General features: G+C 40.1%; 1 protein-coding gene across 3 annotated transcripts in view; it reads right to left on the minus strand.

The window, feature by feature from the left end:
• Positions 1–14,557, minus strand: part of LOC138760779 (uncharacterized) — a 218,896-nt gene that overhangs the window by 78,213 nt on the left and 126,126 nt on the right. For all 3 annotated transcript variants that reach the window (XM_069931852.1, XM_069931854.1, XM_069931853.1), the window contains exon 2: positions 3,374–3,474. In XM_069931852.1, the coding sequence (XP_069787953.1) occupies positions 3,374–3,474 (101 nt within the window). The remainder of the gene's footprint in view (positions 1–3,373; positions 3,475–14,557) is intronic.

Raw genomic sequence — 14,557 nt, forward strand, 5'->3', positions numbered from 1 at the left:
GATGAAAGCGCTCCAATGAATGTTGAGAATGGAGCGGAGACAACGCTGGTGGAAGCGTTCTAGGAGCCGTAGGTGATGCCGGTAGAGGACCCATGATTCAGAGACGAACAGGAGTGTGGGTATGACAACGGCTCTGTATACGCTTATCTTTGTGAGGTTTTTCAGTTGGTTGTTTTTCCAGACTCTTTTGTGTAGTCTTCCAAAGGTGCTATTTGCCTTGGCGAGTCTGTTGTCTATCTCGTTGTCGATCCTTGCATCTGATGAAATGGTGCAGCCAAGATAGGTAAACTGGTTGACCGTTTTGAGTTTTGTGTGCCCGATGGAGATGTGGGGGGGCTGGTCGTCATGGTGGGGAGCTGGCTGATGGAGGACCTCAATTTTCTTCAGGCTGACTTCCAGGCCAAACATTTTGGCAGTTTCCGCAAAACAGGACGTCAAGCGCTGAAGAGCTGGCTCTGAATGGGCAACTAAAGCGGCATCATCTGCAAAGAGTAGTTCACGGACAAGTTGCTCTTGTGTCTTGGTGTGAGCTTGCAGGCGCCTCAGATTGAAGAGACTGCCATCCGTGCGGTACCGGATGTAAACATCGTCTTCATTGTTGAGGTCTTTCATAGCTTGGTTCAGCATCATGCTGAAGAAGATTGAAAAGAGGGTTGGTGCGAGAACACAGCCTTGCTTCACGCCATTGTTAATGGAGAAGGGTTCAGAGAGCTCATTGCTGTATCTGACCCGACCTTGTTGGTTTTCGTGCAGTTGGATAACCATGTTGAGGAACTTTGGGGGGCATCCGATGCGCTCTAGTATTTGCCAAACCCCTTTCCTGCTCACGATGTCGAAGGCTTTGGTGAGGTCAACAAAGGTGATGTAGAGTCCTTTGTTTTGTTCTCTGCACTTTTCTTGGAGCTGTCTGAGGGCAAAGACCATGTCAGTAGTTCCTCTGTTTGCGCGAAAGCCGCACTGTGATTCTGGTAGAATATTCTCGGCGACACTAGGTATTATTCTATTTAGGAGAATCCTAGCGAAGATTTTGCCTGCAATGGAGAGCAGCGTGATTCCCCTGTAGTTTGAGCAGTCTGATTTCTCGCCTTTGTTTTTGTACAGGGTGATAATGGTGGCATCACGAACGTCCTGAGGCAGTTTTCCTTGGTCCCAACAAAGCTTGAAAAACTCATGCAGTTTGACATGCAGAGTTTTGCTGCCTGCCTTCCAGACCTCTGGGGGGATTCCATCCATACCTGCTGCTTTGCCACTTTTCAGTTGTTCGATTGCCTTATATGTCTCATCCTGGGTGAGGACCTCATCCAGCTCTAGCCTTAGGGGCTGTTGAGGGAGCTGGAGCAGTGCGGAATCTTGGACTGAGCGGTTGGCACTGAAAAGAGATTGGAAGTGTTCTGACCATCGGTTGAGGATGGAGATCTTGTCGCTGAGGAGGACTTTGCCATCTGAGCTGCGCAGCGGGCTTTGGACTTGGGGTGAGGGGCTGTACACAGCCTTTAGAGCCTCGTAGAAAACCCTGAAGTCTCCAATGTCCGCGCTGAGCTGGATTCGCTTGGCGAGGCTAGTCCACCACTCATTTTGGATCTCCCGGAGTTTGCGCTGAAGATGGCTGCATGCGCGACTGAAGGCTTGTTTCTTCTCTGGACAGGACGGCTTTGTAAGCTGAGCCTGGTGGGCAGCTCGCTTCTTTGCCAGCAGCTCCTGGATTTCCTGGCTGTTTTCGTCGAACCAGTCCTTGTTTTTCCTGGAGGAGAAGCCCAGTACCTCTTCAGATAACAAATGGTCAGTTTTACTGAAGTTCGTCGCATCAGGAGAAATTGAAACCAAACCATATGGTTCTTGGCTGCATGAATGGAAGCATCGTCAGGAGATTAAGGTAGATCTTCTCAACCTATTTAAATCACTAATGAGAAAGGATGGAAACCTTTGTACAAAAGTAATTTATCAATATGATTCCACTGACGTGTTCTGCATACCTGCCTCAAGCAATAACAGTCTCTGGGTCCATTACATTGTCAGAGACACAGGGCAACAATGTGAATTATCTGTATGCTGTTGTAATGGTAGAACTCTGTGATGGTTCCTTTCACCTGACCCTTCTTAAATCTGTGGAAGGATAGCCCATTGCATCCTCCTGAATTTCCCTTTTTTCTCTTTGGACTCTATCACTCTCTCTCCTCCACTTTTTCCTCCTTCTTTTCTCTTCTGACCTCAATAACATTCCCAACACCTCTCCATAAATTTAAGCAGAAGCTTGATTCTGCAGTATGCAGTAAAATTCCGGGAAGGTATCATTGCATTTTTATGACAGGAGATTTTCTTGTCCATCCAGCCAGTGCTGGCCTTTGTTGAACAATCCAATTTCCCTGACATCTCCCCAAATCCTGCAGTGGGAACAGTTAACCTCCACCCCATAGCAATACAACATCACACATTCATTTTTTAAAGATAGGTCTGGATCCTTATTTTTACCTTTGAGGGTAATTTCATTAGAAAACCTAGAAAATAATCAGTTTGCAACAAGATTAAATCATTAACAGATCAGTGTGTCGAAGCAGAAATATTTGTAATCCTCTGTTTGCTAAATAACAGAATGTGTTCTCCATGTAACAGCGCTCTGTCGTACCATCAGTACCTACAGAACTAACTTTTCACCAGAAAATAAGTACATAGAAAGCAGGAACAGGAGCAAACCTGCCCTGCACTTCAGTAGAACCTTGGCTGATCTCGAACATCTCCACAGTTTTATCCTTTGGTGCTATCATCTCACTTTGCAATCTATTAATTGAGTGGGATTCCTGAGCTCTCTTTCAGCTGAAGAATCACTCTGTTTCACAGCTATCTGAGGGAAGAAATAAGACGCAGGAGTAGAATTACGACATTTGGCCCATCGAGTCTGATCTGTCATTCAGATAATAGCTGAATCCCTCTTGCCTTTTCTCTATAACCTTTGACTCTAATCAAAAGCCTGTCAACCTCCACTTTGAATATACTCAAGGACGGACTCCACAGCTGTCTGCGGCGAAGAATTCACCACTCTCTGGCTCAAGATGTTTCTCCTCATCTCTGTCCTGTGCACCTACCCTCAGCATCCCCTATTATAGGCACTGTACCTATCTCAGATATGGGACAGGAACAGTGCCGCAAGCAAGTGGTGGGGTGAGAATGGCAAAGAATCAGTGTCTTTAAAAGTGAAATGGAAGGACGTAAGTTGCTCGGCTGGGAGGAGACTGCAGAGGAATGGGACGACCGAACCTGCACAGACCTGACAGGCCAAATTTCACCTATGCTACAAGAATGGTATAATTTCTTGCGATGACCTCTTGCAATGATGATCCCACCATTGCAGCAGATCTGAGAGCTTTGTCTTTTTTACCTTCACGTGCAGCTTTGAGTCCAGCTTGTTATTAAGGGGCTTCAGCCCGAGCTTGGCCTTCAGTAATTCCTTGGCGCTTGCTTCCTTATCACTCAGATCATCTGCACAAAAAAAGCAATGGCATGAAGCATAATTCACTTTCAAACCAGAACTAGCCATGTTCCTGTTCCAGGCAGACTGCCAGCCCAATCCACCAGAGATCTGTGGCAAGACCTATGATTGCTAATATTTTACAACCTGGCAGGCATATGGCCTTGATAAATGAAATCAAAAGGCACAAAATGTTCATGTTGAGGTCTCAGGATGGGCATAAACATTTAAAGTAATACATGATTTATTGATTTGGCTCAATAATTATTTTGTGGCATTTTTCATAGCAGGACATAATATAAGAGCATCTTTGAATTTGAAGCACACACAGGAGAGACTGCAACTGGTGGAATCTAGAGCAAAACCCAATCTGCTGGAGAAACTCAGGAGACCGAGCAGCATCAGTGGAAGAAAAAGAATGGATTTTACCCCAAAATGTCGAGAACTCCCACTGATGCTGCTAGGCCCATTTTCCTCCAGTAGATTGGGGTTAGCATCTTAGAACGCATTATTCTCAAAAAAAAAGCCATGTGAAGATGCTAACTTAATTCGTTTTGCAAGTATGCAAAAAGTATGTAGTGGCCTAAACCAATTCAGGAGTTGTACACATCTCTGTAATTCATGCCCTCGCTAAATACAATATCTGCATTCAGCTCACCTTCACATTTCCATACTTTACAAAGGTTTCACTGACTGCCTCTTTGTTGGTACTTCAGAGAGAAAAAAAATCTTTTCATTCCATGGTTCATTCTATGTTCTTTTTTCTACTGGAATTATTCAGGACCATGAAACCAGTCATTTATCGAGCAAATTAACTTGATGACACAGCTCAAATCTGATTACCCACTAACCCTTCGATTATAGGCTGGTCAAACTAAACACACCATCATTGCTTAACCCTACTGAAACTGACAACCCATGATAATAAAAAATTGATTTTAGTTGTATGATTTTGGTGTCTCATAAATATAATTTTCTTTTATCTCTTTCTTTTGGCACTCCCCCTGGATCAGAGATGATCTGCTTGTACTTCATTTCTGTGGGTGATTGGTGTGACCAGTCTGGGAAGCATAGATGACTACAGATGGAACAGTTCTTGGTTGACAGGGAGGGGGAGATGTAGTTAATGGTACAATTAACAATGTACAATTGTACAATGAATATAGTCACCAAAATTCTTACTTGCTGCAGTTGAACAGGTAAAGAAAAAGTAGATTAGTGAGTTAATTAAATTAAATTAAAAGAGACGATTAATACAAAAGACATAACAAATATTCACAGTAACCCTAATGTAAAAAAATGACTTGCAGTAGTGCAGACAGGCCTGTCGTGCTGTCGGAGCAGTCTATGGATAAAGTACCAAGAGGAGGTTCAAGAGTCTGATGGTTGTTGGAAAGAAACTGTTCTTTTCCCTATATGTGCTGGTCTTCTGTACCTTCTGCCCGAAGTTAGCAGTGTGAAGTGGCTGTGACCAGGGTGATGGACATGCTTTATGATGGGGGTCCTTTAGGACCATTCACCCAGAATCTGCTCCCTTTAGCTACATCCCAATACCAGTTGGAAAATGTTGTAAACACTATTTTGATGAGGGCGTGAACCTGAAATGTTGATTCAGTTTCTCCCTCTATAGATGTCGTCATACCTGCTTTTTCCTGCAGTTATTTCTGACTTGGATAAACAGAGTAGTTGAAGGTTTCTTCTGTTCATGATAATTTGACATTAGATCTTCCAGACGGTTCCTCTCGTGCTTAAACTAGAAGCTTTTTAGACTATCCTCTCACCTCCCTCTATGAACTGAAAATCAGCTAAAACACTGTAACCAAAATCCTTGCTGTTTTGTGACCTACATTTACTAGCCTCCATATTTCTAAAATTCTCAGCCATTTTCTAATCCCTCCCTGGGTTTGCCCCAACTCTCCCATCCCTGATGTCTCTGCACCCTTTCCTGACCTGCTCTTTAGCACATCAGATGCTGTCTGCTTTACACAATTAGTAGCTCATCTCCTAACCTCAGGAAATTCCTGCTTACACCTGGCCTCTTTACCCCACTGGTAGCATACCTTCAGATTTTCATTTTGTAACCTCAGATGATCCCTGCTTAAACCTGGCCTCTTTACCCCAAGGCCTTCCTTGAAAATGACCATCTGAAGATCCTGCCTTGATCAGCATAATCTTTCCCTAACATTAGACAAAGCCTGTCTCTTTATAAAACCCAGCTTTCAGTATGAACTGCATGGCTGCTTCTGATCCCAAAGGGTGAGGGTTCGAATACCACAGCACTATTTAGAGAAAGAGAAAGGAAGTGATCTCCCAGTTCAATCTTTATCTTACACTTAAACTTGAAGCAAACAGAATATTTGAATGTCACTATTAAGCTGTTTCTGGGAGCTTGCTGTACATGAAACATTGTTTCCTGCGCTACATCTTTGGCTACCATTCAGAAAGCATTTCTGTTGTCAAATGCTTCCTGAACATTACAAACCAAATGCAATTCTGTTTTCTTTATGATGTCCTCTTTAAGTCATTTAAGTGCTTTCCCAGAGACCTGTAATAATTTGGCACAGGGACAGTTGGGTGAAATAAGAAATGAAAAAAAAAATTAAATTCATGGTTCCCAGCTGGTTTGGACGAGCATGAAATTACAATGGGTTTCATTCCAATAATCTACTCTCCTGACTACAGGGTGAATAGTTGAGTCACAGGCACTTAGTGGCAAAAATCCTAGTGGGTCCTCATGTCTCACTGTGAGAATGTTGTTAGGCTGCAAACAGATGCAAGAAATTTTGGTCTTGTTTAAAGATGATATATACAGTAAAAACCCCTGGTACTGGCACTGAAGTGGATTCGTAGATGCAGAATAAGTGAATATTCTGGTTCCTTGAGATTACATTTTGTGTGATTGGTGAACTTCCATAGTTTTTACCTATATATTTTCTGTGATTTTTGTTGTTGTTGTTGCTTGAAGCTGCCAGTTGCTTGAATTCCAGATAACAGGAGTTTTACTGTACATAAGTCTATGTGTTACTTTGAGAGCTGGATGCACCGCATGATGAGACCTTGATATATTGTTGTACCAGAGACTTTGGAAATTACTTCCTTCGGTGAAAGATGTCCTGTTGACAGCTCTGTCCAAACATACAGGCACTTCACTTGTGCCAAATTAGTGTTAAATTTAAATTTAGACATACAGCAAGGTAACAGGCTCTTTTGGCCCACGAGTCTGTGCCATTCAATTGCACCTAATTGACCTTCAACCCCCGGTACAATTTGAAGGGTGGGAGGAAACAGGAGTCCCCGGGGTAAACCCATGCAGACTTGGGGAGAACATACAAATTTCTTCCAGACAGTGTGGGATTCGAACCATGGTCCCGATCGCTAGCGCTGTAACAGCGTTGCACTAATCGTCTCACTAACTGTGCCGCCCAATTATGTTGTTGTTGCTTTGGGGAATAGCAGGACAGTCATCCATCTTGAGGAAAATAGACAATAGCTTCTCCAATTAGAGCAGGAATCATATCATATGTGTAAATATTTAATGGCTAAGAGTATTTAATTTGGCAAAGGAAGACTGAGTATGTAGTGTGACCTTGATACATTGTTGTACCAGTGTGCTATCTTCAATTAATGATGTTCTGCAGAGAATTTTGTCTTTGATTAATTGACTATGCTTGTAGCAACAGGAAGAAACTCACAGACACCACATTGAGGATGCTTGAAGCTGGTAGTAGTATGGGGAAAAGAAGCTTGCAAAACACAGACCAAATTTCCACCCTTCTGACCTGCTGAGTTTCTCCAGCATTTTTGTGTATTGATGCATCTCAGCACAGGATCTCTCAAGAACTGAGAGCACAAATTGTCATCTCATTGGTAGGCAGTGGATTATATGAAATCTGTTGTAAATTACTCTCTCCTGCTTGGAAAGATGTGCATGAAACGAGACCTGAGCTGACACTGGAGATGGAGGGAAGCATTACTTCCTAACTTATGTGGACTTCATGTTGACCCCTTGTGGTCCCAATAGGACTTTCTGAACTACAACACCCGGATAGCCCTCCAAGGACCCAGGTGAGGTTACCGAGTAGTCAACACCTCCCCAGTCCTTTCAAACTACAGGCTAATTTATCTGCTAAATCTATAACCTGGCAATTCAAGGGGGAATACCACCCCTGCGAAGATGTGGCGAGTGATGTATCATGCACTCAGCCGAAGTCCCACCAGAAGTCAAATTACACAGTTCTAATGGCGGACAGGAGGGATGTACGTATGCTGGCCCTGCAACCATGTAGTGCAATAACAAAGCAGGGAAACATTTTGAAAACCCATTGTGAGTTGTATGCTCTAAGCAATGAAGGAACAACAGTGTATATAAACACGTTGCAACCACGTTTTAAAAACTCAGTTCACCAATCTGCTCTGCACACAATCCTCTCTTCCCGCCAACCTGCTGCCTTGGTGATGCAAGCTCACAAGCGCTGATGTCACCAGATTTACCGGGTAAGCCATTTTGTCCTTTCAAATTAGCAGAGGAGGACACCCCGGTAAGTTATCCTGGGTTCCTAAACCACCTCCAAGGTAAGTCTGAGAATTCGGGTCAATTTTGACCGGGCTTACCTGGTTAGGCCCTTTCAAATTGCCTGATCCCTGGGTCATTAACCAGATAAATTGTCTGGCTAACCCCATTTTATAGGGTCTACTCGTGACTTGCTCTTGATTCCTTTTCTAATTCTTTAGGTTCCCTGTGGAGGCAAATCAGCTCCCATAGTTTCACAACCTATCTTAATTATTCTGAGGCACAAGTGGCCTTTTCCAATCGGCAGCCTTCCACCAGCAATACTTTCCCTTCCTGGACTGGATTAAATAAGATTTCCTGTTTTCACACTTACTCTAGAAACCTGCTGTGATCTAATATCAAATCTTTTTCCATGACCTTTCTCTGTGCAAGTTTCGTGCTTCCAGTGAAAGACCTGCTTTCCACTTCATGCCTCTTTCAGCTGGAAATCACTCTAATTGTCCTTGAATTTCAGTTTGTGTAAACTGTCATTTCGAATGATTCTCCTGGCATCAGGTTTTATAATCTTCCTACCAGCAGAAATTAAATGTCTCATTATGTATCTTTCTCAGCTTCATTTGCATCAAATTCCTCTGCCTCTCCTGTTACTTTACAAATTCTTCCTATTACTTTGCATGCATTACATAATCCAAACAGATTTTCAACGAATATCTAGTGACACAGTACTAATGGCAGCGACAAACTGGGCTCAAGGTTCGAATGTTATGGCAAATCATTTGCTTTCAGTTACATAACTTTGAAAAAGGTTTGGAGATTAGATACGGATGTGGTTACCATCCAGATTCCATGCAGCTTCTAAAACCTACATTGTTAACAGGTTTCTATTTTTTTAATATAACAGATCTCTAATTAAATCAAAGAGGAAACAAGAAGTAGAAGATGGTGAGTGTATGGATGAGGGAAGGAATGAGAGAAAGGATTGTTTAACACAATAAACATACATCAGTGTCTGAAAGTAGGTCATTATTAGAGAGCCTGCTTATTCCTGTGAGCTCCATGCTCCTTCACATTAACATATCAGCACCAAATGTCAGCTAGAAACCAAAGGGGATTTTCATTTAAAAAAATCAGCAATGTGAATGCTTTCACCCAAAAGAGAACGAAACACTAGCTGGGATGTTATCAGCTGTGAAATCAAGCTTTTGAAGCTGTGATGAATGGCTGAGCCATTTGATTCCTGGGAATGGAGAGTGGTTGTGTGGAGGGAGAGGCAGCACAATGGCTGACTAAAAGGAGCAGTGAATAGCAGAAAGCCAGTTGATAATGCATGGGCTGGCTAATTACAAGGCATATTGATGTACAGTGTCCTAGATTGGAGGAGGGGGATTTGTTGTGAGAGCAAACTTCCTGTTAAGCACATACAAACACACAGAGAAAATGAAATTCCTTTCATTGCAAAGCAGAAGTTCTTTTTTTCCTGTGTGAATGTGATGAATAAAGAGGAGCTTTTAAAAATAAAATAGGGAACTTCTCTCTCAGGTACTGGCCAGCTGCCTTGCAGCCTGCAGCCATGGTACCTGATATCACAATCCAACCTCAGTCCTGTGCCCTTTCCATGAGAACAGCAGGCAATCCTTTCAGGCACCAAACAAAGGCGGATGTCAGAACGCAGGAATGACTTGGACTAAAAGAGAGCTGATTGACATCTATATGAGATCAAAGAGGCAAATTTACCAGGTATTTATGATTTAAATGCTAATGGGATCAATAAAGGAACCTGCAGATGCAGAAGGTGCACAGATTCACAAGACATTACCCTTTTAATTTCCCTCACATTGGTTCTATTTTATAAAGAGCGTTGTATCTATTCCACACGAGAGCCTTCTGTCTGACTATTGTTCTGTCAGCAGGCTGCCTCTGCACTATCAACTGTTATTTGCATCAATTACCTTCCATTGTTTTGAAAAGTTAAATCCTGGATTGCAAAATGATCTGAGAGTATTTCTGAACAGAAAATCATTATCTTCTTTTCTTTCTTCCTTTTAAAATATTTTATTGGGTTTAACATGTAAACTTACATACAAAATTTAAGAAGAGCACATAAATCATCTTGTCTACTCGTAAGCACAAAAAAGGAAAAAAATTGATAAAAGTACCTCAAAAATTCCTTGATCCACATAGGAAACAAGTGATTGAATTAATCGACTATAACCATGTTAAACCCATATTTGCCAAATTAAGCCAACTAAAAAAAAACCCTAAAAACTGCATCTAATCTACTCCTCTCCCTCTAATCAGAGTTACGGTGGTATAAAAAAAAGACATGGTGAAGAGACATCTTTCCATTTCAATAAAATTGCTTGTCTTGCTTTCAGTGTAGTAAAAGCTAAAACTTTCTCCTGAGATGCAGACACAAGTATATCTGAGTCAAGAGAAAAACCAAACAAAGCAATTAACGGACAAGGATCTATATTAATCTTAAAAATTGCTGATAAAGTTTGAAAAAATCTCTAAATTAGGCCACTCCCAAAACATATGAATCAGTGAAGTTTCAAAAATTATACATTTTTCACATAGTGGACCAATATCTGCATAAAAATGAGATAATTTAAGTTTCAACATATGAGTTCTGTGTACCACCTTAAATTGTATTAAGTAATGCCTAGCTCAAAATGATGAATCATTAATCAAGCTGAGAGTAGAGTACCAATCTTCATCTAAAAATGTTATGTTCAAATCTCATTCCCAATCACTCTTGATCCCAGCCAAGGAGACTGATCTTAAATCCAAACAAATCATTATAAATATATGATATTAATCCACCATGAAAAAGAACTATAAGTTAAAAAAAAATACATCAAGAATTTGAGATTCACGCAAAATCAGGAAGCTTGGAATGAACAAAATGTCTAACTTGTAAATATCTGAAAAAAATGTCTGTTAGAAAGATTAAATTTATAGTGTTTCATATTTTTTTTGTCTGTCAATTACCTTTTAGTTGTATCTTCCTTTATTGCTAATTCTTTTTCTGTACTTGCTATTTCCCTTTCCAACTGTTCTATTTCTCGATTGTAGTCCTTCTTCATCTTAGTTACATAACTTATTATCTGTCCTCTGATGAACGTTTTCATTGCATCCCATAGTATAAACTTATCTTTCACTGATTCCGTATTTATTTCAAAGTACATTTTAATTTGTCGCTGAATTAATTCTCTAAAATCCTGTCTTTTAAGTAGCATGGAGTTTAATCTCCATCTATAAATTCTCGGTGGGATGTCCTCCAGCTCTATTGCCAATAACAGGGGTGAGTGATCCGATAACAATCTAGCTTTATATTCCATTTTCTTAACTCTTCCTTGAATGTGGGCTGATAACAGGAATAGGTCTATCCTTGAGTATGTTTTATGTCTACCCGAATAATATGAATATTCCTTTTCCTTTGGGTGTTGTTTCCTCCATATATCCAAAAGTTGCATTTCCTGCATCGATTTAATTATAATTTTGGTTACTTTGTTCTTTCTGTTAGTCTTTTTTTCCAGTTTTATCCATGTTTGAGTCCAAATTAAGATTAAAATCCCCTCCTATTAGTATATTCCCTTGCGTATCTGCGATTATCAAAATAATATCTTGCATAAATTTTTGATCTTCTTCATTAGGTGCATATACATTGAGTAAATTCCAATATTCTGAATATATCTGACATTTTATCATTACATACCTCCCTGCTGGATCTATTATTTCCTCTTCTATTTTGATTGGTACATTTTTATTGATTAATATAGCTACTCCTCTGGCTTTTGAATTATATGATGCTGCTGTTACATGTCCTATCCAATCTCTCTTTAATTTCTTGTGTTCCACTTCAGTTCGATGTGTTTCTTGCACGAATGCTATATCAATTTTTTCTTTCTTCAGTAAATTTAACAGCTTCTTCCTTTTGATTTGGTTATGTATTCCGTTAATATTTAAAGTCATATAGTTCAACATAGTCATTTCATACTTTGTTTATCTTTCCTTTCCGTTTCCTCATCACCACCTTCCCTTCTTATCCATTTCTGTTTTTTTTTTGAACACATTGTAAGACAACATTCCTAAAACATAAATATTTCCACTATTCCCATATCTAAAATTCCTTTCACCCCAATAGTCTCTCCCCTCTCTGAGTTGCCCTTTGTCCCTTGTCAGGCAACCACATCTCCCCTTTCCATTTGGATTGCGAACCTGCTCGCAAGCGTCAACTGATTTTGCAGTGACTGTTATTCTCCCCCACCCAGCCCCCTCCAGAAAAGACTTTTATCTTCACATATAACAAAGCTCACTCTCTTAATTCCCCCCTTACTTCCTTTCTTCCCTTTCTTCCCCTTCTTAGTTCTTACTTATACTTTATTCTTCTTTTTTTTATGTAGTTTGTCATCATTCTTGTTCTTGTTACATCTCTTCATCTCTCTCTCTGTTTTGCAGGCGTTCTGCAAATTCTCGTGCTTTCTCTCGATCCGAGAACATTCTGCTTTGCTGCCCCGGGATAACTATTTTAAGCACCGCTGGATATTTTAACATAAATTTGTAACCTTTTTTCCATACGGTCGATTTTGCTGCATTAAACTCCCTCCTCTTCTTCAGGAGTTCAAAACTTATGTCTGGGTAGAAAAAAAAAATTGACCTTTGTATTCCAGTGGTCTTTTGTCTTCTCTTATTTTTTTCATTGCCGTCTCCAATATATTTTCTCTTGTCGTATATCTTAGGAATTTTACTAGAATGGATCTTGGTTTTTGTTGTGGTTGTGGTTTAGGGGCTAATGTTCTGTGTGCCCTTTCTATTTCCATTTCTTCCTGTAATTCTGGTCTTCCTAGGACCCTGGGGATCCATTCTTTTATAAATACTTTCATATTTTTGTCTTCTTCATCTTCCTTAAGGCCCACTATATTTATATTGTTTCTCCTATTATAGTTTTCCATTATATCTATCTTCTGAGCTAACAGCTCCTGTGTTTCTTTAACTTTTTTATCAGATTCTTCTAATTTCTTTTTTAAATCATCTACCTCCATTTCTACGGCTGTTTCGCGTTCTTCCACCTTGTCTACTCTTTTTCCTATTTCTGTCATGACCATCTCTAATCTATTCACTTTTTCTTCTGTACCTTTTATTCTTCTTTTTATTTCACTGAATTCTTGTGTCAGCCATTCTTCTACTGTTTCCATATATTCTTTAAAAATGTTTTTATCCATATACTGTCCCTTCCCTTCATCTTCCATTTCTCTGTGTAGAGTTTGATGTTCTCCCTCCTTCTTCTGAGTCCACTCCAGGATCTGTGTCCTTTATCTCTGTCTCTTCTGATCTTCTTGTTGGGTTGTTTATTTTATTCTGTTGGGTATTTTTGTTTTTATTATTTTTATTAAAGGTGTCTTGGTGTTGATCTTCTTCCTCTGGGTTGGTCATCTGTTGTTTCTCTGATTCCCTTTTATTATTCTCTTCCTTCTTGTTCTCATTATTTTCTATGTTTTCCTGTTGGGAGTCTTGCTGTTGTGTTATACTTGTCTGTTTAAGCTGTGGAGATTTACTCCTCAGCTGGTCCCCCTCCCGTCAGTGTTGTTTTTGTCTTGTGCATCGTGCATGCGCGAGGATTCACGCATGCATGGTTGCGCACTTTTGGTTGGCTCCGTGAACCATTTTGTAGTTCTGCGTTTGGGGTTTCCACTGACCTCAGGGAGCGGGCTTCTCTCTCCATGGCGGGCCTCCTCGTACAGGTAAGGCCTTCACCTTTCTCTTCTGATGTCTTTCCTTCTTCTTTTCTTCCTGTTGTTTTTGGTTTTTCTTTCTTTGTTGCCATTTTATCCACACTTTTATTTTTAATTTGTTATGGTTTCTGTGTTTGTGGCTTTGCTTTTTCTTGACTTTTTTAACTTTTCTGGAGATGGCTGGTATTTCCTTACCGGTCACTACTCCATCATGTGACTTCCCTCTTAAGCAAACACTACAAACATATAAGGTGGAGAAGAATATAATGTAGACAAAACAGAAGTATTATGAGCTAAGAGAAAAAACGCACAAAATACTAGTGTGGCAGCTTAAGACAGAACAAACTAAAAGAACGGTATTGGGATCAAGGAAAAAGGACAAACAAATTACATATAACCCAACGGAGATCAACGAAAACTTCAGGGAATTCTACGAGCAACTTTATCAAACTGAAAACGAAGGGAAAGAAGACAAAATAGATGAATTTCTAACTAAAATTGAACTACCGAAATTGCAAACAGAGGAGCAAAATAAATTAATAAAGCCATTTGAAATAGAGGAAATACAGGAGATATTAAAAAAACTACCAAACAATAAAACACCAGGAGAGGATGGACTCCCAATAGAATTCTATAAAACATTTAAAGACTTATTAATTCCTCCTCTCCTGGAAGTAATGAACCAGAATGAAAAAACACAAAACATACCAGATTCATGCAAAACAGCAATAATTACAGTAATACCAAAGATGGGGAAAGATCCACTAACACCAGCATCGTATAGACCAATATCTCTACTTAACACAGATTATAAGATAATAGCTAAACTATTAGCAAACAGATTGGCCG

Source organism: Narcine bancroftii, chromosome 4 (genome assembly GCF_036971445.1).
Source record: "Narcine bancroftii isolate sNarBan1 chromosome 4, sNarBan1.hap1, whole genome shotgun sequence".
Lineage (NCBI taxonomy): Eukaryota > Metazoa > Chordata > Chondrichthyes > Torpediniformes > Narcinidae > Narcine > Narcine bancroftii.